At 42.5% G+C, this 25109-nt stretch overlaps 1 protein-coding gene across 1 annotated transcript in view; it reads right to left on the bottom strand.

Annotated features, from left to right (window-relative positions):
• The window catches only part of ferry3 (FERRY endosomal RAB5 effector complex subunit 3), a 44973-nt gene extending 30075 nt beyond the window's left edge, over window positions 1-14898 (bottom strand). Inside the window, exons 1-6 of the mRNA XM_083762662.1 lie at window positions 14837-14898; window positions 12378-12593; window positions 11190-11335; window positions 5348-5529; window positions 4299-4398; window positions 1750-1874 (exon numbers count right to left, since the gene is read on the bottom strand). Coding sequence (XP_083618788.1) covers window positions 1750-1874; window positions 4299-4398; window positions 5348-5529; window positions 11190-11335; window positions 12378-12585 — 761 coding nt within the window. The 5' untranslated portion in view covers window positions 12586-12593; window positions 14837-14898. The remainder of the gene's footprint in view (window positions 1-1749; window positions 1875-4298; window positions 4399-5347; window positions 5530-11189; window positions 11336-12377; window positions 12594-14836) is intronic.
• Window positions 14899-25109: the final 10211 nt, after the last annotated feature.

Here is a 25109-nt window from a genome sequence, read left to right as displayed (position 1 = left end):
TGATCTCCTCCCTGAAACCACAACCCAAACATCTGACCAGCCTGGACCTTGATCTCCTCCCTGAAAACCACAACCCAAACATCTGACCAGCCTGGACCTTGATCTCCTCCCTGAAACCACATAACCGAACATCTGACCAGCCTGGGCCTTGATCTCCTCCCTGAAACCACAACCCACACATCTGACCAGCCTGGACCTTGATCTCCTCCCTGAAACCACAACCCAAACATCTGACCAGCCTGGACCTTGATCTCCTTCCTGAAACCACAACCCACACATCTGACCAGCCTGGACCTTGATCTCCTCCCTGAAACCACAACCCAAACATCTGACCAGCCTGGACCTTGATCTCCTCCCTGAAAACCACAACCCAAACATCTGACCAGCCTGGACCTTGATCTCCTCCCTGAAACCACAACCCAAACATCTGACCAGCCTGGACCTTGATCTCCTCCCTGAAAACCACAACCCAAACATCTGACCAGCCTGGACCTTGATCTCCTCCCTGAAACCACAACCCAAACATCTGACCAGCCTGGACCTTGATCTCCTCCCTGAAACCACAACCCAAACATCTGACCAGCCTGGACCTTGATCTCCTCCCTGAAACCACAACCCAAACATCTGACCAGCCTGGGCCTTGATCTCCTCCCTGAAACCACAACCCACACATCTGACCAGCCTGGACCTTGATCTCCTCCCTGAAACCATATAACCGAACATCTGACCAGCCTGGACCTTGATCTCCTCCCTGAAACCATATAACCGAACATCTGACCAGCCTGGACCTTGATCTCCTCCCTGAAACCACAAACCAAACATGAGGAGTCCAAGATGCTTCTTTTCACCTGACAGGTGAAAATCCTTCTACGCAGCGCATAGAAGGATTATTCCAACCAGTTCCTTTCCCCTCCATCAGGCGTCCCGGCTGGCATGGGCAAGGCAGTTTAGAGACCAGGATTACTGAATGCTTTTTGTTGTGAGGGTACCTACTCTAGGGGACACGGCAAACTCCACACAGAAAGGCCCTTTCGCCAACCCCACAACCTGCCCATACCCATTACGGGCACTGCTGATGACGCAGGAGGAGAGAACACGCGTCGAGAACATCGCCAACAGCGTCCCCAGCGGGAATCGAACCCAGGGGCCTTCTAAGCTGTGAGGCGACAGCGCTATATACCGACATGCTTTCCTCTTGTCCTGATGTTAAAACGCACGTGATCTGGGCTGCTGTTGTGTGCCATCTGCATGTCCTGGTGCCATTGTTGTTTTCGTCGACTAAAACTATAAGACGAAAAATGTCCGACTACCTCTATCCACTGACGAAAACTAAATGGAAACTAAATGAAAACTAAGCTGTGATGACTAAAACGAAGACTAAATATACTGACAATTTCGTCAACAAATAAAAACTAGACTGAAATGTTAGGAAGGGACTATAGTGGACAAGTGATCCAGTATCAGTAAATAAAAGTAATTTTACAATTCGTTGCATGCTGATAATAGCAGATCTACAAGCTCACATGTAGATCGGCTATTTTCAGCAAGTGTAAAAACAGTCATGACGACGGCAATCAAGGCCCGCCAAAATACAACTGTAGATTTAGTCGACTAAAACTAGACTAAAACACCAAAACATTTCGGTTGACTAAAAATGTGACTAAAACTAAGGAGACTAATGACTCAAACAAAGAAATCTGCTGCCAAAAACAACAACACCGGTCCTCCTGTGTGCTAAACTAGACTCACGTGATCTGGCTGCTGTTGTGAGCTTTCTGCATGTCCTGGTGCAGTTTGATCACCCACTCCTGGTACTCTTGCTTCTGGATGGAGGTGACGTGTTTCAGCTCGCTGGCCCACTTGTTCTCCAGAACCTGCACATAATGCATGGAAACTATGGAAAATAGCAGATCTACAAGTTCATAGAACTTGTAGGTCTGCTATTTTCTTTTAAATCATTAAAATGTGTTTCTCTTTTACGAGTTACTTTTAGCGGTTTCCACCTTCTTTCATATATTTGTATCTCTGTCTGTACTATGTTATTATCTTTGACTTATGTGATTTTGTATATTTTATTTTTTTGTTTTGTTATGTTATGTGAAGCACGTTGGTCAACGCTGTTTTTAAATGTGCTCTATAAATAAAGTTGGATTGGATATTACACAAATAAAGAAAACATTGTAATAAACAAGCACGCCAGTCCAGATCCAAGCGATGCTATGCGATAACATCACTTACATCAGCGCACTAGATCAAGCTCGGTGTTAGCATTATAATATGCTTTAGCTATTGAAAAATAGCAGATCTACAAGCTCGTAGCGTGCCACCGAGTGGCGCACTACGAGCTTGTGGGTCTGCTATTTTTGAAAAATCGAAGAACGACTGACATAGAAACATAGCTTTTTCAGAAAACTTTCAGGATGTAGAAGACATTTTTAGAATCTGATCTCAGGTCAAAATGGGTTAAATAAATCAGCTATGATGCTCAGTTCACAGTGGCTGGCTGTGGCAGGATCAGCACACTGGGGGAAAAAGCTCCACGTGTAAAAAAAACGAATCAGTTGTGAAGCTTAATTCACAGACACGGGTGGTTGAAACGTCGTGGGCATAATCCATTAACATTTTGACCTGGGAAGGTTCTACAAATGTCTTCCAAATCCTGACAGTTTTCTGAAAAACCCCATGTTTCTATGTCAGTCGTTCTCAAACATTTTCATGTCAAGGACCCCCAAGAATATAATGTAATTGGCCCGCCGACCCCCATCTGAAAATATGTTGTTCCAGTGAACCCCACAGATGTAAAGATATGAGTTAAAAACACTCGCTCTGAAAGAATACATACTCAAAGATTTGCACCACATTTTCACGATAAAGAGAATGCTTAAAACACCAAAAGGGGTTCACCGCCCAGAATGGGTTAACAGAATGAATGCATTTGTGACATCCCACGGACTGGACCGATCTCCACAGGTGATGGTAATTAACTGAATCACTTGTGTGCAGACTTTATCACTCAAGTCTTATATTTAGATATGTGCCGTGTCAGTCAAAATATATAAATAGGCATATTTAGCGAAACAGCTCGCCTCTCTCTCTCTCTTTTCAGACACGGTCCCAACCAGCAATGTTCATGAATCCAAGTAATGGACCATTTTAGATCATGCTGTATAGTCTATTTGTGCTGGTGATGACTCACCAAAAAAAATTGAGTTTGAAGTTACAATGGGTATCAAGTGTTTAAATACCGAATCGAGCAACTTGTAGGTCTGCTATTTTTGAAAGATCGTGAAAATGCGGCGCAAATTTGGAATATATATATATTCTTTCAGAGCATTTTTAACTCAAATATTTGCTTCTGGGGGGGGGGTGTCCCTGGAACAACATATTTTGAGATGTGGGTCGGAGGCCAAATACATTATGATTCTAGGGGCCCTTGACATGAAATAGTATGAGAACCACTGATAGAAACATAGGGTTTTTCAGAAGACATTTTGTAGAGTTGAGCTCAGGTCTAAATGGGTTGACAAGGACACTTGAGTTAGACGTTATGTCAATACTACAATACTAATGCATGACTTTCTGTTAAGCTAACCTCGCCTCACCAGGCTTTCCACTACCTCGGAGGACAGCCTTGTCAAAAGTCCGTATGATCCCGTCGGCAGCGGATGATATCGTTACGTCACGTTGTAGTTATTGTTTTGTAGTCGACAGGCAGGAACAACAGGCGGCAACTTTATTGAGGGAAAAGGAAGGTTCCTTCCTTTTTTCTCAATAAAAGCTACAGTGGAGTTTGCATGTCCTCCCCCCGTGTCCCCTAGTGTAGGTACCCTCACAAAAAACATGCAGTAATCCTGGTCACTAAACTGCCTCCCCCTGGCCAGCCGGGGCGCCTGATGGAGGGGAAAGGAACTGGTTGGAATAACGTGTTCCTTCCACGTGCAACCAGGGAAAGTCCCCCCTGTCAGGTGTAAAGGAGCAACTTGGACACTCAGGCATGAAGGAAGCATGAGTTCAAGTCCGTTGCTCTCCCCATGTCCCCCATATATGGGGACTAGGTTGGTGGAGGGTGTGTAGAGCCCAGGATCACATTAGATGATTGACACAGGGGTGAAAAATGGGTTACAAAACCGTGGGATAAAAAATAGGGTTAAGCACGCACGCACGCACCTTTCTGTTCAATACAGCGTTATATTTATTTGGTTGTATTTCCGCCCCCCCTCGAATCTGATCTCAGGTCAAAACGGGTTAAAAGGTCAAAGTTGAAATATGGAGAAAGAGGGGTTTCTGATATAGTTTACCTGCTGAGCCTCAAAATGCTGAGTGGCTACTGTGTTGACGTCCAGGTCGCTCAGCGTGGTTCCCAGCTCCAGCAACGCTTTGTCCATTTCTGATGTTTGCCTGGTTAGAAACATTTAGGACCATGAGGACGATTCTACAGAATGCCTTCTAAACCCTGACAGTTTTATGAAAACCTTATGATTCTATGTCAGTGGTTCTCAAACATTTTACATGTCAAGGACCCCCAAAAATATCTGTACCGGTAATTGCCCCCCCCCCCCCCCCCCTTCTGAAGCAAAGATTTGAGTTAAAAACGTTCGCTGTGAAAGAATATATATTCAAAGATTTGCGCCACAGTTTCCCTGGTTGGACGCATGTGGAATGAACATGTTATTCCAACCAGTTCCTTTCGGGGAGAACATGTGACACAGGGAGTACATGTGAGGGTACCTACCCTATAGGGGACACGGGGAGAACATGTGAGGGTACCTAGCCTAGGGGACACGGGGAGTACATGGGAGGGTACCTACCCTATAGGGGACACGGGGAGAACATGTGAGGGTACCTAGCCTAGGGGACACGGGGAGTACATGTGAGGGTACCTACCCTATAGGGGACACGGGGAGAACATGTGAGGGTACCTAACCTAGGGGACACGGGGAGAACATGTGTGGGTACCTAACCTAGGGGACACGGGGAGAACATGCAAGGGTACCTACCCTAGGGGACACGGGGAGAACATGTGAGGGTACCTAACCTAGGGGACACGGGGAGAACATGTGAGGCTACCTAACCTAGGGGACACGGGGAGAACATGTGTGGGTACCTACCCTAGGGGACATGGGGAGAACATGTGAGGGTACCTAGCCTAGGGGACACGGGGAGAACATGTGAGGGTACCTAGCCTAGGGGACACGGGGAGAACATGTGAGGGTACCTAACCTAGGGGACACGGGGAGAACATGTGAGGGTAATACCTACCCTATAGGGGACACGGGGAGGACATGTGAGGGTAATACCTACCCTATAGGGGACACGGGGAGGACATGCAAACTCCACACAGACCCACCTCTCCTGCAGCTTCTTGGCCTCCATGTCCCTCTCGCCGCAGAGCTCGGCGATGCGGACGCAGTAGTTGTGCTCCAGGTTGAGCAGCGTCTCCGAGGCGGGCGAGTGGATCAGCTCGTGGTAAACGTCGGCAAAGTCCTCGTCCCAGCTGGCCTCCTCGGGGCGCGCGTGCTCCAGCGTGGTCTGGGGGAAAAAAATAAATCGCACCCGTGTGAACCGAGCGATGCAACTAGACTTTCATTACGATAGTTACCGTACTTTACTCTGTACTGTACTGTACTGTACTGTACTGTACTGTACTGTACTGTACTGTACTGTACTGTACTGTACTGTACTGTACTGTACTGTACTGCACTGTATGGCACAGTTTTATTGGTGGTTATACTTGTATTGTCATAGTTATAGAGCATAGCAGTGGGCGTGGTTTCTTTATTTTGTCTCCACAAGGGAGAAGTTTGACTCGGACCCCTAAAGAGCTTTGATTGAGGTCCTTTTCCGCAGCCCTCATAGCTGCTGTGTCCCCTGTCCTAAAGGCCGTCCCCTTTCGCCTAACGCAGTCCTTTATTATTCCCCTTGTGATATACTGTACAGTATAGGGTTTATTGTTTGGATATTTTTGTGATGGTTTTCTGGGGGGTATTATTTAGTCCACGCAGAAGGTGATGTAAGCGGTTATTGACTCTGTGGCTATGTTGATGTCTGCATCATGAAGGAAGACATCCCAGGCTTGTACAGAGAACGCATCCCTTCAGCTCCTCCGCTGCATCACCAGACCACACATGGACAGTTTCTGTGACTGGTTTACTGGATTTAAATATATGTGGGGGTGAGATATATATATAGTCATATGATCAGAAGTGAATTAAAAGTGCATGCCATTTCTGCTGCTCGAACGATGTTAAAAACGTCACCGAGACATTTTGTCAGTCCTCAGGAAACCCTTTGAGGGTCAATGCAGCTCAGCTGTGCTCTGGAGAAAAAGCCACATTAAAAGAGTCTATTTTGTGAAGGCCCTTGCAGGAATGCACCAAACAGCATTGGACACTGACTGGAAAGCGCCCATGACTATTTCTGTGCGAGTGCAATGAAGTGTGAATGGTTTAGGGTTAGCCTTTCCCCCTAAATGCCCCCACTGCAGCGTGTGGGTCAAAGGGATGTGGGGGCGGACCCAGGCTTTTTTCCCCCCTTTTTTTCAACCCATTTTGGACTGAGGTCGATTACAAAAAAAGGCTTCTGACACTTTTCTGAAAAACCTCATGTTTCTATGTCAGTGGCGCTCGCAACCTTTTTCCATGTCAAGGACCTCCAGAATTTTACTGACCCCCCCCCCCATCTCAAAAATATGTTGTTCCAGGTACCCCCCCCCCCCCCCCAGAAGCAGAAGATTTAGTTAAAAATGTTCGCTCTGAAAGAATACATATTCAAAGATTTGCTCCACGTTGTCACAATTTTTCAAAAATAGCAGACCTACAAGCTCGTAGCGCGCCACTCGGTGGCGCGCCATGAGCTTGTAGATCTGCTATTTTTCAATAGCTAGAGCATAACAATGCTTAAAACAGCATATAAACTGATACATGAAATAGAGGTATGCATGTGCCCACTGCCGATTACACCAGTGTTGATTTTGACAGCAAAAATTTAGATTTGAGTTTCAGTCATAGTCTCTGGAATGAAACTTCATTTAGTTTTAGTCATATTTTAGTCACCTTTTCCGTCATAGCCCTCACATTATGGAACGCGCTCCCCTCCCACGTCAAACTGTGACGCCTTTTAGCGTCAAGTCTACTTTTAGTCGACTAAATATCATGAGATTTTTTTAGTAGACTAAATCAACTGTAGATTTAGTTGACTAGATTGCATTTTGGCGGGCCTTGATGCCAATCTACAAGCTCGCAAAGCCTGTAGATTGTGAGCTTGTAGATCTAGCATTTTCAGCAGGCAACCAATCATAACATGTCAGTATATTTCATCTTAGTTTTGGTCATCATGGCTTAGTTTTTATTCACAACACTGGTAATCAACAATTATGTTGCCCGATGTGTACCAATGTTTAACCAACATGGTGTCCATATAGAGAGGGTATGCGCGTGACATCATCATCAAACCCCGAAGTTACGCAGCAATGCCTACTGAGTGGCAAAAAACTACTTTCTGGCCTCGACAGCCCATACATCCACACAGAGAAGTCATATCTGATTGCATCAAACAACGTTAAACAATGTTAAACTCACTTTGCATGTTGCTTTGCCACTCGATTTGCCATTCACTTTAACACATTCTGACCTGAGATCAGATTCATACGAGGTTTCCACTGGACACACACTGGTCTGATTAACCCATTCTGACCTGAGATCAGATTCTAAAAATGTCAGTCGTTCTTCGATTTTTCAAAAATAGCAGACCTACAAGCTCATAGCGCGCCACTCGGTGGCGCGCTATGAGCTATGAGCGCTAAGCATGTGCATACCCTCTATTCTAAACATTTCAGATAACACACCTACAAGACCTCACAAGCTGTCACGTTATGTGTCTTTCCTATGCACTTGTTTGCTGGGTGACCCAGGAGGTAGAGTGGCCGGTAGAGTGGCCTGGATGGGAACCGCGAGGTTCCCGGTTCGATCCCTGTGGTCTCCCCCCAGAGATTAATGTCGAAGTGACTGATTGCTCTCGATGTGCAGGTTGTGAATACTGGACAACTCACCCCGGTGCCTGCCCGTTTTTCCTCCCGGGAATTTTCCCCAGTGAGGGGATATAACTGCTACAAATGCTAATTGCTGTTTGTATTCTTTTTGGAAAAAGATAAAAAGATACTCCTATGGAAAGGCTTTATCATTTTACTTATATTGACCATTATAAACAATTTAGTATAGGCCTAATAATGTAAGGTCTTGCCCATTCAAATGGTACCTCGTCAGATAAACCCCACATAGCCTACAACAACTTCCGTGAACCGACTTCACTGTAGTAGCCTTTTCATAAATTATATTTGTACTTAGGCTGTTCTGCTGTTGTGACAGTTTACAGTTGGAAATATTCAAAGTCCAGCCGTCTGCTGTCCAGCCTCTCCCACCCCTCAGGAAAACAGAAAAGGGGTGAGTTGTCTTGTTACCCAGGTTGGTGCCTTGCATGGTTTCCTTCCACCAAAGGTGTGTGCATGTGTGTGTGTGTGTGTGTGTGTGTGTGTGTGTGGGTGTGTGTGTGTGTGTGTGTGTGTGTGTGTGTGTGTGTGTGTGTGTGTGAATGGGTGAACAAAGCAGCGCTTTGTATCCAAAGCGCTATATAAATGCCCCATTTATCTTTTATTTGCTTGTTCAATGTACAATTAAAGTTCCATTCATACTGAAGACTAATACTGTATATATACCTAATGAAAATATCCATTAGGTATTAATTAATCAAACCCCCAAGGTGGTGGTCAGGGACTTGGCCACCACACTTGGTAATAAGTCCCGCAAATACCCTGTTCAAACTACTCCCTTCCAAAAAACGCTACCAGAGCATAAAATCTCGTACCACCCGTCTCAGTAACAGTTTCTACCCCCAGGCAGTCAGGCTGCTGAACAGCTCACCTTGAACTGTATTGCACTGTTTTGTCAATTCACTTGCACTTTTTTCTGTTTTTTTTTTGTCTTCTGATTACTAAAGAGCTGGAGAGACGTGGAGATACCCTGTTTTTTCGTTAGTTTTTTATCCCACGATTTTGTAACCCATTTTTCACCCCTGTGTCAATCATCTAATGTGATCCTGGGCTCTACACACCCTCCGCCAACCTAGTCCCCATATATGGGGGACAAGGGGAGAGCAACGGACTTTAACTCATGCTTCCTTCATGCACTTCCCATTGCAGTCAGAACTGCAGCATCACTCCCAATCTTCCGCCGTAGCCTGAAAACCCACCTTTTCAGACTCCATCATGGCCCATAGCACTTACCCTAACCCCTTAGATAGAATTTCTGTTGGCTTAGATAGCATTTGACTTAGACTTATAGCATGTTATGTAGACAGCACTATAATTGTATTGTATATAGTCATAGCACGCCATAGTACATATGTATAGCATAGTAGTGAATATGTATAGTTTATTATGTATAGTGTATGTATAGTTTCATCATATAGATATTCCACTGTTACCTTCTTAGCTTACGCATGTTTCATGATAAATGCTTTTATGTGATGTATTCCCATGCTTTTGTTCTTGCCTAAATGTAAGTCGCTCTGGATTAAGAGCGTCTGCTAAATGCCTAAATTGTAAATTGTAAATTGTAAATGCCCGAGTGTTCAAGTTGCTCCTTTACACCTGACAGGGGGGAGTTTCCCTGGTTGGACATAGCGCGTGGAAGGAACACGTTATTCCAACCAGTTCCTTTCCCCTCCATCAGGCGCCCCGGCTGGCCAGGGGGAGGCAGTTTAGAGACCAAGAGATACCCAGTTATTAAACACACCGAACGCCCGGGGGGGGGGGTGTTTGTAACCATTAAATCAGGACACCCAGCGATTTGTTCCTTCAGGAGCTATTTCAAGGTGGCTCCGCGCCATTTTGGGAAGTAGCTGAAGTAGCAACAAGGAGCCAAAACACTCCCGAGGCGAACGGCAACAACGGGAGGTATGATAAATCCTAACGCGACTAGCGACGGGACCGCGACGGGCCGTCAAACACATCATCTTTGCTTAGAATTGGACGGAATGATTTAGATCAAGAGTTATTCACGTTTTAAGATTTTCGGTCTAATCGGCTAAAATGGGACACACACACACACACACACACACACACACACACACACACACACACACACACACACACACACACACACACACACACACACACACACACACACATTCTATAACACGGAATAAAATCAGGCCCGTCTGAATCGAGTGGTGCTGTAATGTACTTGTGCTGTAGTACTGTACTGTACTATACTGTACAGGCCCTCTTCCCTGGCCTCTGTGTGTGTGTGTGTGTGTGTGTGTGTGTGTGTGTGTGTGTGTGTGTGTGTGTGTGTGTGTGTGTGTGTGTGTGTGTGTGTGTGTGTGTGTGTGTGTGTGTGTGTGTGTGTGTGTGTGTGTGTGTGTGTACGCGCGTTAGACTGCGCAACAGTGACACTTGGTGGTCAACAAACGCTATTTCCGTAGTCGGACGGACAGACACAGGGACACACATAGCTGTCTATAGGAGTGGCTAGCACCACTCACAAACATAGCAATACATCTTTTAACACATTCTGGGCGGGAACCCCTTTTGCTGTTAGCATTATGTTATGCTTTAGCTATTGAAAAATAGCAGATCTACAAGCTCATAGCGCACAACCGAGTGGCGCGCTACGAGCTTGTAGGGTCTGCTATTTTTTTAAGAATCGTGAAAAGTGACATGGAAGTGTTTGAGAATGACAGATTTTTTCAAGAAAACAGATTTTGAAGACATTTGGCAGAATCGTTCCCAGGTCAAAATGGTAAAAAAAAAAAACACAAAAAGTAAGAACTCGGGAAGCGAACGCAGCTCTTAAATTGCAATAACAACAATTAGAATAAATTACGTACTTTAAGGTTTTTTTTAAAGTTCTCTTTTTAGTGTGTATGTATGTGTGTGTGTGTGTGTGTGTGTGTGTGTGTGTGTGTGTGTGTGTGTGTGTGTGTTTTTTGTGTGTGATACAGCTGCGCCCTCTGGTGGCGGGCGGGTGGTGTTACAGCGTGACACACACACACACAGACAGACAGACAGACAGACATGTTCTGCTAGGTTTCATAGTTAGTGCTCATTGCATTCGCAATCACTCATATAAGCCCCCATTTATACAGTAGACTGCTAGTACACGATTGACCTGTTGGTCGAAAGCACAGGTTACCTCAGCGTAGGACTTGGCCCACGCGTTGGCGAGCAGGTCGATGTCCACCTGTCCCGAGGTCAGTCTCTGCAGGGCGACCTCTGCTGCCAGGTCGTAGTCCTGGACGCTCTGCGTGTCCACGAAGCCGGACAGGGCCGTCTTCAGGTCTGAGAGGAGAGGGACAACACATCATATTATTATTACTAGTCTTTGTAGCATCGGAAAACCCAGACGTTTTTTTATTTCCAGGGGAGAAAAAAAAACACATACATAGGTGAACACATACATAGGTGAACACGGACATTGCTGTTCCTTGGAGTGGTTGCACCACTCAAAAAAAAAAAAAGTCTGGGTCCGAGTCCACTTCAATTCGGCATAGAGAGCAGCGCAAACGTCGATCACTCTCTGCTGTTTCCTAATCGTCTGCACCTTTGTTAAATTGACACACACACACACACACACTCCTCACACTCACACTCACACTCACACTCACACTCACAATAAACAATGTCAGTGGTTCTCAAACATTTTCATGTCAAGGACCCCCAAAAATATATGTAATTGGCCGCCGACCCCCCATCTGAAAAGATGTTGTTCCAGGGACCCCCCCCCCCAGAAGCAGAGAATTGAGTTGAAAATGTTCGCTCTGAAATAATATACATTCCAAATGTGCGCCACATTTTCACGTTTCTTTCCAAAAATAGCAGACCTACAAGTTGCTTGTAGATCTGCTATTTTTCCAACGGCTAAAGCATAACATAATGCTTTAAAAACACCAAAAAGGGGTTCCTCCCGCCCACAATGGGTTAAAAGTTAAACACATTATACAACAGGTCGTTTCGAGGAAGCAATCTGATTGCTTGAAACGGCTTCTAGCCGTGGATCAAATCAGCACCATTCACCACCTAATCAAAACAAAGAATTCCCAGAGCGCTAGCAAACTCGGTGGCTAGGCTAGCTAGTTTCTTGGGACATTTGTGGTCGTAGTGACTACATCGGTCATTTAATATATTTTCAGCGATTTTCTTAGTTTTAAGGGGAACTGTTGTATAATTGCAATATCACACTCGAGGGGGTGGTTTAACGTGATTATCGCCACTCCAGCGATGCTTGCAGAACTCGACTTCGTCTCGTTCCTTACCGCATCACTGTCGTGGCGATACATAAAATACATAAAAGTACATGTCGGGTGCATTAAAAGTGTCTCACCGTGTTCCACGAAGCAAGGGATTCTGTGCAGCAGCATCAGACGCCCGTGCAGGTCGCTGATGCTCTCCTGGACGGGGAACTGCAGTGGCACCGTGAGAACGCACCGCTGCTGCCCCGCCACAAACTCAAACACAAAGTCCTTGCGAGAGGCCGCGGCGGCGGCGGCCGCGGCACTGCTGCTCACCTTGTTGGCCTTCATCTTCTTCATCGTCTCAGCTGAAAGGAGGAGGAGGAGGAGGAGGAGGAGGAGGAGGAGGAGGAGGAGGAAGGGGAACAGGGATGTTAAAGGAGAATTCCATGCTAGAAGGCTTTCTTACCTTTCGTTGTAGTTGTTACGTCCCCTCCAAAGAGGTCCAGGTGTTTCTTTGTGCAAAAACTCTTTTTTGGCTATTTCCCCTAGACCCCTACCATAAGCCCTCAATGAATTGCATTGAATTTAATGGGAATTGAATGGGGCTATGGGGTGTTGTGCTAATTCGCTTATTTCCATCGAAATAAGTAGTAAAGTGTGCCGCTTGGGATATTATTTACATTATGAAGAGAGGATATATACAACAAATATATAAGTTTGAGCGATGGAAATAAGCAAATTAGCACAACACCCCATAGCCCCATTCAATTCCCATTCAATTCAATGCAATTAATTTAGGTCTCATTATGGTAGGGGAAATAGCCAATAAGGTGCTTTTGCACAAAATAACACCTGGACCTCTTTGGTGGGGTGGGGACGTAACAACTACAAATAAAGGTAAGAAAGCCTTCTAGCATGGCATTCTCCTTTAAAGGAGCATTCAGTCATTTGGGTGATTTGGAAAACCCCTGGGTTCGCCCCGGTACTACGATGTGCGGGGGGGGGGGGGGGGGGGGGGGGGGATGCGCAACAGGCCAACAGCACACACATGTTGGTGGCATAGGAGCGAAAATAATTTAGTCCCTTGTTTGTGCCGAATCTGGGTTGTACATGGTTTGATGATGCACTCCCTCTGGTGTTGTGGGTGTTGAGACATTATTCAATTAAACGTTAACAGTTACAGATTAATTGTGGTTCTATCATTGGGCAGTTTTCTGCCAATGTAATGCCGTCTACTCTGCGCACGTGTGGCTGAGAAACGCACATGTGGGGGCCGGTGAAAAGACAAAAAAAAATCACACCCATGTGAAGTGAGTGTTGCTTTCGTGCTCATACCCAGCCAGCTACCCACCCACACACATTACACCACTCAAAAAGAGAGTCCCCCCCCCCCACACCTTGGTAGCCACAGAAACATCTCTGCTTTTGCATGTGATGTGACAGACAAGACAGTGTACGCTTCACTCCTATTATTCCTCATAAAAGATGCCATTGCCTGGCCCTGCAATCCTGTATCTCAAATAAATATTTGATTAAGAAACATAATATGCCTTTTGTATTCTTTCCGTATATCAGCAAAATGTAGATTTTAGACATTATTGAGGGAAATTAAGATTATCATATTAAAAATGGTATGCTTGTAGATCAGCTATTTTGACAATATTTACCTTCTTTAAAGTACTGTATACAATTACAGTAATGTATTGGTATATTTATTATTTATTTCCTTATTTTATTTGACATAATAATGTGTGGCTGCTCTGTGCACTTTACATTATAAAGCCTAAAACATTTCTATTCATAAATGTTCCCATTTCCAATGCCAAAAACACAATGAAGTATTTGTGTGACAATAAAAAAAACAAATAATTTTCTCATTTATTTGTGTCATTGCTTGCAATTTCAATATCTATGTATACTGTGTGACTTATCTCTCCTGAATGGATACAATTGGTATCCTGACCAAAATGTATTTTCAGCTTATACTATATTAGCCCTAGAACGGCTCTTGTTGTTACATACAGTATGTATGTGAAATACTGTACATACTGTATGTAACAACAAGAGCCGTTTTGGGGCTAATACTATATATACTTTTTCATGTCCTCACTGTACTGCATTACTGCTTGTTTTTTTAATGTCGTTGCCTTGCTTTTCTTTTGTTCTCCATTGTTCTGTAAAGCACTTTGAGCTGCATTTCATGTCATGAAAGGTGCTATACAAATAAAGTTTTATTATTATTATTATTATTATTATTATACTACTCCTGTTACTGAGCAAACACTAGTCTATTCTATAGCAATGATTACTGTCACAATATAGAGCAATTTAACACTGTTACTGAACACACACTATAGCAATGAGTACAGTCACAATATAGAGCTATTTAACACTGTTACTGAACAGTCAATGATATTACTATATCACTATTATTTATAGTAAAAAAAAAAACATTAATAGTATACACTACAGATATAACAAAACAACACAGCACAGATGCAAGCAGGTGATATAAAAACGTTAGAATAATTGTTAATGGCACATATGCATAACAGATGTAAGTAACATTAGATAGATGTAATGTTACATTAAGTGTATATTCATTTACCTCAATGTTTAGTTGTTTTATGAATGAGCCTCTTCTTTCATTCTTTCTTCCTGGTGAGAAACACAGCAGAGGTGATAATCTGCGCGCCGGTGGTGCGCACGGAAAACAGCAGATCTACAAGCTCAAACGGCGTCGCCCCCGCGACGCCTTGTGAGCTTGTAGATCTGCTGTTTTTCCCCGGCCACTTGGGCACGCCCCCTCTCTCTCTCACTCAGTCAGCTGACCTGCCTGTCTGTCTGTTTGTAATCTTTGGCACTTTCGCTACAATGACGTTTATTGTGTTATATCAATAATACTAATAATAACAAGGCAAATAAATACTCGTTCTCTTCGGTGTCTTAATAATGGATATATCTTTCTGATTGAGTTGTTCATTCCGTGCCGTTCATCATAAAAACCAATAATGAATCAATTGTAAACAAGCGAATCTAGCCAAACGAAACCACAGCTGATTTTATCATAATGAGTTTCTCGCTTTGACACTAAGGTTTCTCGGTGGTCTGCCGCCCTCTGCTGGCCATAAAAGGGACATGGATCAATCTTAGAATGTTTCGTTTTCTGACGCTGTGGTTTTTAAACCAGTGGTCCGGGACCACCGGTCCTTGAGGAGGGGGTGGACCCTCACGGGTCCATATGGTTTCATTTTACCCTCTCAAGAGTTACATTATTGTTAAACACCAGCATTATTCTGCATAATTTGCAATAAAGTCTACACAATTAGAGCATGTACAATTATTCTCTCATGTCTCTCCTATTGTACCAACATCAATACAGCATGGAATTATGTGGACAAAATGTAAGTTTTGTCGCTGACAGGCTAAATGTCATCCAATGGTGGTCCGTGGCTCAAATGCTGAATAAATAATGGGCCTTGATATGAAAAGAGTTGAAAACCACTGGTCTAACAGATTGATTGATTGATTGATTGATTGATTGATTGATTGATTGGCCAACTTTATTAACAGTTTGCAGGGGAAAAGGCACAGGAAAGTACAGTTAAACGCAGTTTAACGGAAGGAAGAGAGGATATAAAACAGTATGATATTTGCATTTTCTACTTTTTTCCTTTGTTGTTATTGATCATAATGTCCTCAGTGTTGTCAATGTTTAAAATGAAAAAGCTAAAAAAAAATATATATAAATCATAAATAAATAAAAGATTGTTTCCATTTGGGGTCCTTCATGTTCAATTCATCAAACATTTAATGACATGTTACAAACATATAGTCCACTTGCCAGAATGTGAACCCAGGCAATGTTGAGTACACCAAGGTTTTATGGTAGAAATGTTGAGTATGGGTCCCCAGCACTGCCGGATGCTAACTTAACTAGCATATGTTGCATCATGAAAACCGCCTATATAGTTTGACACATCACATGCTACATAACGCATGATGAGAAATGTATATAGGCCTATATTTCTTTGCCTTAAAAGGATGTTAATGGTATGGTCACATATTATGCCAATTATGAAAGTTGCTCAACATATAAATGCAAGTTAGCATCCGGCAGTTTCTACATGCTGAGGAACCATACTCAACATTTCCAACATAAAACCTTGGTGTAGCCTACTCAACATGTCCGGGTTCACATTCACAATGGGGCTCTATATGGGCTGGCAAGTAGACTATAGAGTATAAGAGAATGGGGTAAGATGAGACACTTTTTGCTTTTGTTGTCCAGGATAACTAAAGCATAGATGCTTACTAATCATTTCAAATGATATAGAAGACATCGTGAAAAAAGGGTAGATCTTTTAGATTTACTGCCATCTCATTTTGCCTTGCTAAGTTCCAGGACAACTTGTCTTTTTTCAGGATGTCTTCTATCATTTGAAATGATGAGTAAGCATTATGACAAAGGGCCATGAAAATTAATATGACTGAAAAAAAGTGGTCATGTGGCTCAATTTGCCCCAGGTAAGGGGTGAGCTGATTCAAGTGAAGGGGTAACTTGAACCACATGATATTTAATGTTAAAAGTTTAAACTTGAACACATAATGTATTCACTTATCAAACACTTTCCCCTTTTGAAAATAGTCTTATTTGTATATTTATTATTTAAACAATATAAAGACAATTAAATAAAGTTTGTTATTCAGAACCTTTGCAATTGTTAATACAATATTGCAATACTTGTCTTAATTGAGTACGTCCAACTTAACGGTCATTCAGTATGATTTGAGTTAGCAAAGATAATAAAAAAAAGCATTATGAATGGTAATGGTAATTAAGAAAACTGGTTAATAATACTCTATTACCCACAGCCACATTTTTAGAAGAAATAAAATGACTAGAATAATATACTGTACTTCTGACAATTTCTTTGACAAATTGTTCACATGGTTTTATACATTGAGGATAGACAAACATCTATATAGACCAAATGGTCCCGTACGGTGGGGCCATTTGGTTTCATTTTACACTCTCAAGAGTTAAAATGGTGTCAAACATCTGGCATTATTTCATTTTCAAGAAGTCTACACAATTAGATAACGTAAAATAATCAATCAACGTTTCGATATGGAATTGTGACAAATTGTTATCGAATGATGACCCAATCAGTCTTGTCTCTGACATCTCATCAAATGGTGGGTGGCTTAAAAAGCTGAATAAATAATGGACCTTGATATGAAAAGGGTTGAAACACACTGGACTATATATATATCAAACAGGAACCTTTTCAAACAGCCATGATTGTGATTCTTTACTTCTTTTTTAAGCTTCCCAAATGTACACAGTCAGATCGATTGCGGTGTACATAATTGTTCCACTGGGTGGCGCCACATACAATTCAATTCAATTCAAAGGGCTTCTAAGGGGATGTCGTCCACAGTTAACAGTTTTGTATTGAGTTGTACTTGAAATGTACTGCAATTCTCCAATCTGTTAATACATTCATCAATCAATCAATCAATCTTTATTGGCATGAGAAAACATATGTGTAGGCTACGTTGCCAAAGCAGAAAGCACAATACGAAAATACAATCAAAACAAAGAAATTATGTAGATTTGAAAATCAGAATCTTTAATAAGTACACAAAAGTAAAGACATGACAGAAAGAGATTATGAACCATGGTCAGTAGACCTCCCTAAACTTATTGACTGTCCCTGCATCCTGTATGCCTTCTAGAACCCAAACCTACTAGCTAAATATGACTATTTTATTATTCTGTTCTGAGGCAATCTAACCAGGATGGAACGGTAAAAAAGGGTTATTATTCTAATAACCTCAAGGTCTAAAAACGTTGTCAGACCTCATGTTTCATGGAACTCTCTGAAATGCAGCCCATGATGTATAACTAATTATTAACCAACCTTAAAACTACTACTAAAAGTACAAGTTCAATTAACTGGGTTGTTTACCTCCAATGATACTTTGATGCTTTAATCACTTGATTTTGATCATACATTTTTATTATAATGAAAAGACCTTGGCTTGAACTATGTAAAGTTTTCTAAATGTATAGACTGAACCGCCTCCATTATTTAATTGTTTAATTTTGAACCATAAAAGAGCTTCACACACTTTCACATTTACAATTTACAATTTAGGCATTTAGCAGATGCTCTTAACTCTGCAGAGTGACTTACAGTAAGCAAGAACAAAAAAAAAACATGGTACAGTAATACACTTCACATAACTTCAAATAATCTAAATATTTACATCAATTAAAGCAGAATTAGCATTTTGATTATGTTTTACCTTGTGCTAGCCTACGTACAATTCATATCAGTAAAGCATTTTTTGTTGATGTTTGCATAAGTGTGTAGATGGAGGCAGAAGACAATGTAGAACTGGTTTTATTTTGCGCGCGCGCGCACACACACACACACACACACACACACACACACACACACACACACACACACACACACACACACACACACACACACACACACACACACCACTATTATTACTGTAGTAGTAACATTGATTAATTGCATATACATATTCACCTGATCCCAATATTTAAGGTAATCACTTCTCATAACCGTTAGACAAGAAGAATAGTTTTTTCCAATGCAGATTTTTTTTAAATGATTTAAATTAGATTAGATTGAAAAAAAAACAACAACAATCAGATCATTAATTAATGGTATGATCATTAATTGTCAAGTAAAATGTCATGATGGTAAGCAGTATACCATCCCTATATAGTAGGCCTACATGCATGCAGGCCATGCAGGGCGTGTCCCCTGGCCTGTAGATTTGTGCTGCGCGAGTGCACCTTTCTACTGTATAGTTTGCATTCTGACTATATGTAGGCTACCACCAAACTACTTGTTAACTGGCACAATCTTGTCTTTGTCATTTAACGTATAATATGAAATGCCCAATTTCCGCTTGTTGACCGCCGCGACAACCCGATCGATAACGCCTCCGATATCTTCCACAAAGTATTCCCTGCCGTGTTCAGGTTCAGGCGTGTTCTTGTCTTGGAGGATGCTCGTCTCGGCCTGCCTCACGTCGTCGCACTGAAGCACTGTGATCCGTTCAAGTTGTCTCGGTCTCAGCGTCAGGTCTGGGTTATTCCCGTGTTCTCTGAGCCTCACCTTGATGGGTCGCTTGGTCATGCCGACCTTGTAAAATGCACCCTGGCAGCGAAAGTAATAGATGGATCCAATTAGAACATCCTTTATGTCGACGTTGGACGAGTCAGACCAGTCAGGGTCGTCGGCGTCGCCCCAATCACTGGATAGTGAACTCATGTCTGATGTTTGTGAAGATGATTGACGATCCATTGGCACAACTATGTACTGTAATCTACAGTACGTTGACAAACACAAAAATAGTTTAGTTTAGTTTTAGTTTAGAACTTGTACACACCCCCCGCCAACCTAGTCCCCATATATGGGGGACAAGGGGAGAGCAACGAACTCATGCTTCCTTCATGCCTGAGTGTCAAAGTTGCTCCTTTGCACCTGGCAGGGGGGAGTTTCCCTGGTTGGACGTAGTGCGTGGAAGGAACACGTTCCTTTCCCCTCCATCAGGCGCCCCGGCTGGCTAGGGGAGGCGTTCAAGTTTTTTAACCTGGGTATTTCCCCGAATATAATTTTCAAGTGTTCCTTGTTCCTTCTTCCTTGTATTATTATTTCCATTTGGTAATGTGACATATGGCTGAAAAAAGGCAGAGAGACACTTTTTGTTCACAGCACACACCCGACAAAAGACCATTGATATGAAATATTGAAGATGATATGATGAGTTCAATAGAATCGTTTAAATGCGATGCACATGTATGTGACTTTGTTATAGACTAGTCCGATGCTACATTATGTCAGGAGATAGTTGGTTGGCCCTTGCGGGTGTTTTAATATTTTCTAATATGGCCCCCTTTGAAAAAAGTTTGGACACCCCTGAGCTAGAGTATTAGGCCTTTATACAGCATACGTATCTTTAGCAAGAGTAGTAGGCCTACAAAGTAGACCACAAAGTGTCCAATATTAACAATAACAACTACATTATAATAACACGCAACAAGCATAATTCATCCTGCATCAAACTACTGTGACACTGCATTCCTTTAAATCCTGCCAGGCCTTTCATTAGTCACTCATTGTGTATTTTGACTCTCAGGTATCGTTTAATCTGCATACTTTCTCATCAACATAGACGGCAGCACCGCACCTTCATGGAAACCACAACTATGTACTGTAAGCTACAGTACATTGACAAACACAAAACTAGTTTAGCTTGTAGAACTATCTCCTGTAATAACCTGATGTGCACCCATTCACCTATAAGTGGCCCTTTCTCTCCTGCAACTGTACTGATAAGAGACCCAATTATTGAAATCCCAAACATGGAATACAGTATACTTGGAACATACATTATGCTAATCTTATTCCTGTCTCAGGACTGACACCTGCCAGTATGGATAACTCCCCAGTCTCGCTGGCTAACTATAGCTAAATACTTTAAACCTGACATATAAGGCCTACCAATATTTGGGTAGGGATGCTCCGATCAGATTTCTTGGGACCGATCCCGATCACCGATTGTTTTTCTCGATCTTGTGTGTAAGGGGAAAATCTTTATATTTCCAAAAGGATTATGTCAACAACAAAAAAACGTCAAAACTGTTCCATGTGTGTGTGGGGAGCAAGGGGAGAATGTTTAGGCCTGTCACAAAGATGCAAAATGATTATACTATATCTGATTTAAGCAATATTACACGAGATATGACCCTTAAAACAAAGAGAATCGCTGAAGAAATATATATTTTTAATGACAGATGTAGTCACTACGACCACAAATGTCCAAAGAAACTAGCTAGCCTAGCCACCGAGTTTGCTAGCGCTCTGGGAGAACAGAGCAGCTGAATTCTTTGTTTTGATTAGGTGGTGAACAGTGCTGGTTTGATCCACGGCTAGAAGGCTGTTTCAACCAATCAGATTGCTTCCTCTTAACGACCTGTTGTAGAATGACAGTTATACCACTTGAAGCGGCTCCTAGCCAGCAGAAATATGACAACGCTCCAACTGATGTCTTTAAGGTAGTTTTATTTTTCCATTGGACACCGTGAAAAACTGCAACACAAAAACATACAAATATTCTCTTAAACACACTGAAATATGAACTATGAATGTCCTTGTTGTGACTGGGGTGGCGGTGGCTCAGGGGTAGAGTGCCTGGATGGCAACCGCAAGGTTGCCAGTTCGAACCCGGACTCCCCCAGAGTTACTGTCGAAGTGTCCTTGAGCCAGACACTGAACCCCTAATTGCTCCCGATGTGCTAGTTGGTGCCTTGCATGGTTTCCGCTGCCATCGGTGTATGAATGGGTGAATGTAATGCACAATCTCTGTAAAGCGCCTTGGATAAAGGCGCTATATAAATGCACCATTTACCATTTACTGTTGTCGGTCAATCATGACTTCCGGATTATATGCAAACAAACACACACACAAACAATCAAACAATCGACGGAACTACAACGCTGTTTACAAACAAAGAACCAACAACATGTAACATACCGTGTGCGCCTTCTGCCGATTCTTTTAGGAGCTATACTTTATATTCTCTTATTTTTCCTATTTGAGGACGCTCTTTTTTGAGGTGAGGAGATCTCCTCGCACCCCTGCAACTCTGTTCTGACTGGGCCAGCTCACACAGGTGCCATTAATACTGACTCACTCTACTCACAGGGCTCTTCCTGCATGCCCTCACCAGGTCATAATGTGAACAGCATTAAAGACCAGGCACCACACACGGCATGCAAATACAATGTGTACCCCAATAAACATACCTATAAAGTTCCCATATTGTATTTCCGAAAGGTAAGCAATAAAATAGAATCGAAAATAGAAATAGAAAATTACAAGATCCCATTGCTGGGACAGTTATACACCACTTAAATGGTGTAAAAGATCAGTTTCTCCTGGAGTGAATATCGGCCAATCACCAATCGTTGCCAATTATCGGAGCATCTCTAATTTTGGGCATGTCATTTTAGGCTAAAAGGAAAAGAGAATTGCTAATCTACAAACTCAGTAACATGTCGTGATGTGATGTGAGCTTGTAGAACGGCTTTTCCCAAAATTTAAAGCTTGATTTAAAACATGTAGCAATACAGTGGAATAGAGTATGGACACTATAGCACGTCAATAGTCTATAGGTGCAGATTATACCGAATTCAGAGCTGAGGGCCTTTTCAACCTGCAGTTTGTTCCCATCTGAGACCAACAGTGTGTGTATGTGTGTGTGTGTGTGTGTGTGTGTGTGTGTGTGTGTGCGTGCGTGCGTGCGTGCGTGCGTGCGTGCGTGCGTGCGTGCGTGCGTGCGTGCTGACTGTTGGCAATAGTGATACATTTCTGACACAGTATACTATACATATCATAAATCATAATCTGATAGCTGTGTGCAGTGTGCACAACCTGCAGTGTATGTGTGTGTGTGTGTGGTGGAATGTGTGCTTTCACTTCCTGGTAGCTCTTCCTCATCTTCTGCAGATTCAGTGGCCGTAGACTGTTGAGTATAGCTTTGCGTGCGTGGCACAGGGGCAGTCCCACGTTTCCAAGACCTTTCAGCCGTCCCACACATTGACACACCGGTCACACCCTGTCCCACATTGTGACTGTCGACATGCAGGCATCAGTGTACAGTAGGCTATATAGTCTGTTTGTACTCACTTTCGCTACACTGACGTTTATTTGTTATCAATAATAGGCTACTAATAATAACATGGCAAATAAATACTCGTTCTCTTCGGTGTCATAAGAATAGATAGATCATTGTGATTGATTTGTTCATTCCGTGCCATTCATCATGAAACCAATAATTAATCAGTTGAAAACAAGCAAATCTGGCCAAACGAATCTGTTAAAACGTACTGAATGTTTCGTTCTCTGACGCAGTGGTTTTTAAACCAGTGGTCCCATGGTGGACCCTCACGGGTCCATTTGGTTTCATTTTACCCTCTCAAGACTTAAATTATTGTTAAACACCTGCTACATAATTTACAATAAGTCTACACAATTAGAGCATGTACCCGAATCATGAATTATGTCTGGTGAATTTGTGTGACCATGGGGTGGCGCTGTGGGCTTTATAAGCGTCAGGTTCACGGGCATGGGTAGGGAGGCTTGACCCTGAAGGGCAATGGTTTTTGAACGCAAGTATACGTCACCGCTGTTTAAACAATTTGGAGCGAAAGATTTGTCTGAAATATTAATTTGTCTGTTTGTGTTTCTAACTATGGTTCCTTTGCAATCACGCAGATGCTGCACTTTAATAAACTGTCCAAAGCATGTCTGTATCGCATCATTGGATCACTATCACAGCGAACCGTAGACTGCATTAGACACATCTTTAACATCAGCGTGTCAGCCAGGTCTAACCACGGGATCAACCCCCTCAGTAGCTCCGTATATTAAAGACGGATGCTCCTTCAATAGACGAAACCCAGGTCTACGTTTTTATTTCCAGGGAGAAAAAAAAGTCTGGGTCTTCAATTCGGCATAGAGTAGCGCAAACATTGCTCCCTCTCTGCTGATTTCTGATCGTCTGCACCTTTGTTAAATTGACCCGCACACGCAGACATGTACACACACACTCCTCTCTCTCTCTCTGTCGCTCTAAGTAATTAGTCTCATGTCACGCAGCTGCGCATAGTTTCTCCCGGCGGATCCTGCCGGGAGCTGCCTATGGCCCTATACCATAAAAAAGCATAGGTGAGTTCCAGGCTACTCCTATAGTAACAGCATGGTATTATGTGGACAAAATGTATACGTTTTGTCAGTGGCTGACAGGCTAAATGTCGTCCAATGGTGGTCTGTGGCTCAAATGCTGAATAAATAACGGGCCTTGATATGAAAAGGGTTGAAAACCACTGTTCTAACAGATTGATTGATTGATTGATTGATTGATTGATTGATTGATTGATTGATTGATTGATTTGATTGATTAGCCTACTTCATTAACAGTTTGCAGGGGGGAAAAGCTCAGGAAAGTACAGTTCAGTCATACAAGGTCTGCTATAGAGGATTTAATTAAAACCCAAGAAAGCAGTATAATATTTGCATTTTCTTCTTTTTTCCTTTGTTGTTATTGATCATAATGTCCTCAGTGTTGTCAATGTTTAAAATGAAAAAGCTAAATAAAAAGTATAAATCTTAAAACATAAAAAATAAGATTGTTTCCATTTGGGGTCCTTCATGTTCAATTCATCAAGCATTTAATGACATGATACAGATATAGTCCACTTGCCAGAATGTGAACCCTGCAGGCATGTTGAGTACACCAACGTTTTATGTTAGAAATGTTGAGTATGGGTCCCCAGTCGGATGCTAACTTATTATGTTGAGCAATTTTCATAATTGGCATAATGTGACCATGTACCATTACCATAGCCATCATCACAAATTGTATGACGTCAGCACATTTTGGGAGTGTTTTTTTATTTTGTTTGCAAAATTATAATGCTTGGAATGGATTCAGCATCATGAACACCGCCTAGTTTTACACTTCACATGCTACATAAGTTAACGCATGATGAAAAATGTATATATTGACCATAACATGACCATAACATCAAACAGGTCCGCTCATATAAATATCTGGGAGTAGGCAACAGATCGATGAGGACCTGAGCTGGCACACGCATGTTACAACACTGTGTTCTAAGATACACCAACGTCTACACTTTCTCAGAAGACTTAGGCTTTTTGGAGTCAGTAGAAATATCATGTTGACCTTTTACAGAGCTAGTATAGAGTCAATCCTAAGATACGGTATGTCCAGCTGGTTTGGCAATCTAACTGTGAAATAC

This window comes from Protomyctophum parallelum (genome assembly GCF_964188405.1).
Source record: "Protomyctophum parallelum genome assembly, chromosome: 4".
NCBI classification, from domain to species: Eukaryota; Metazoa; Chordata; class Actinopteri; order Myctophiformes; family Myctophidae; genus Protomyctophum; species Protomyctophum parallelum.
Note: the sequence above shows the minus strand (reverse complement) of the source record. Positions and strands in the feature narration are given on the sequence as shown.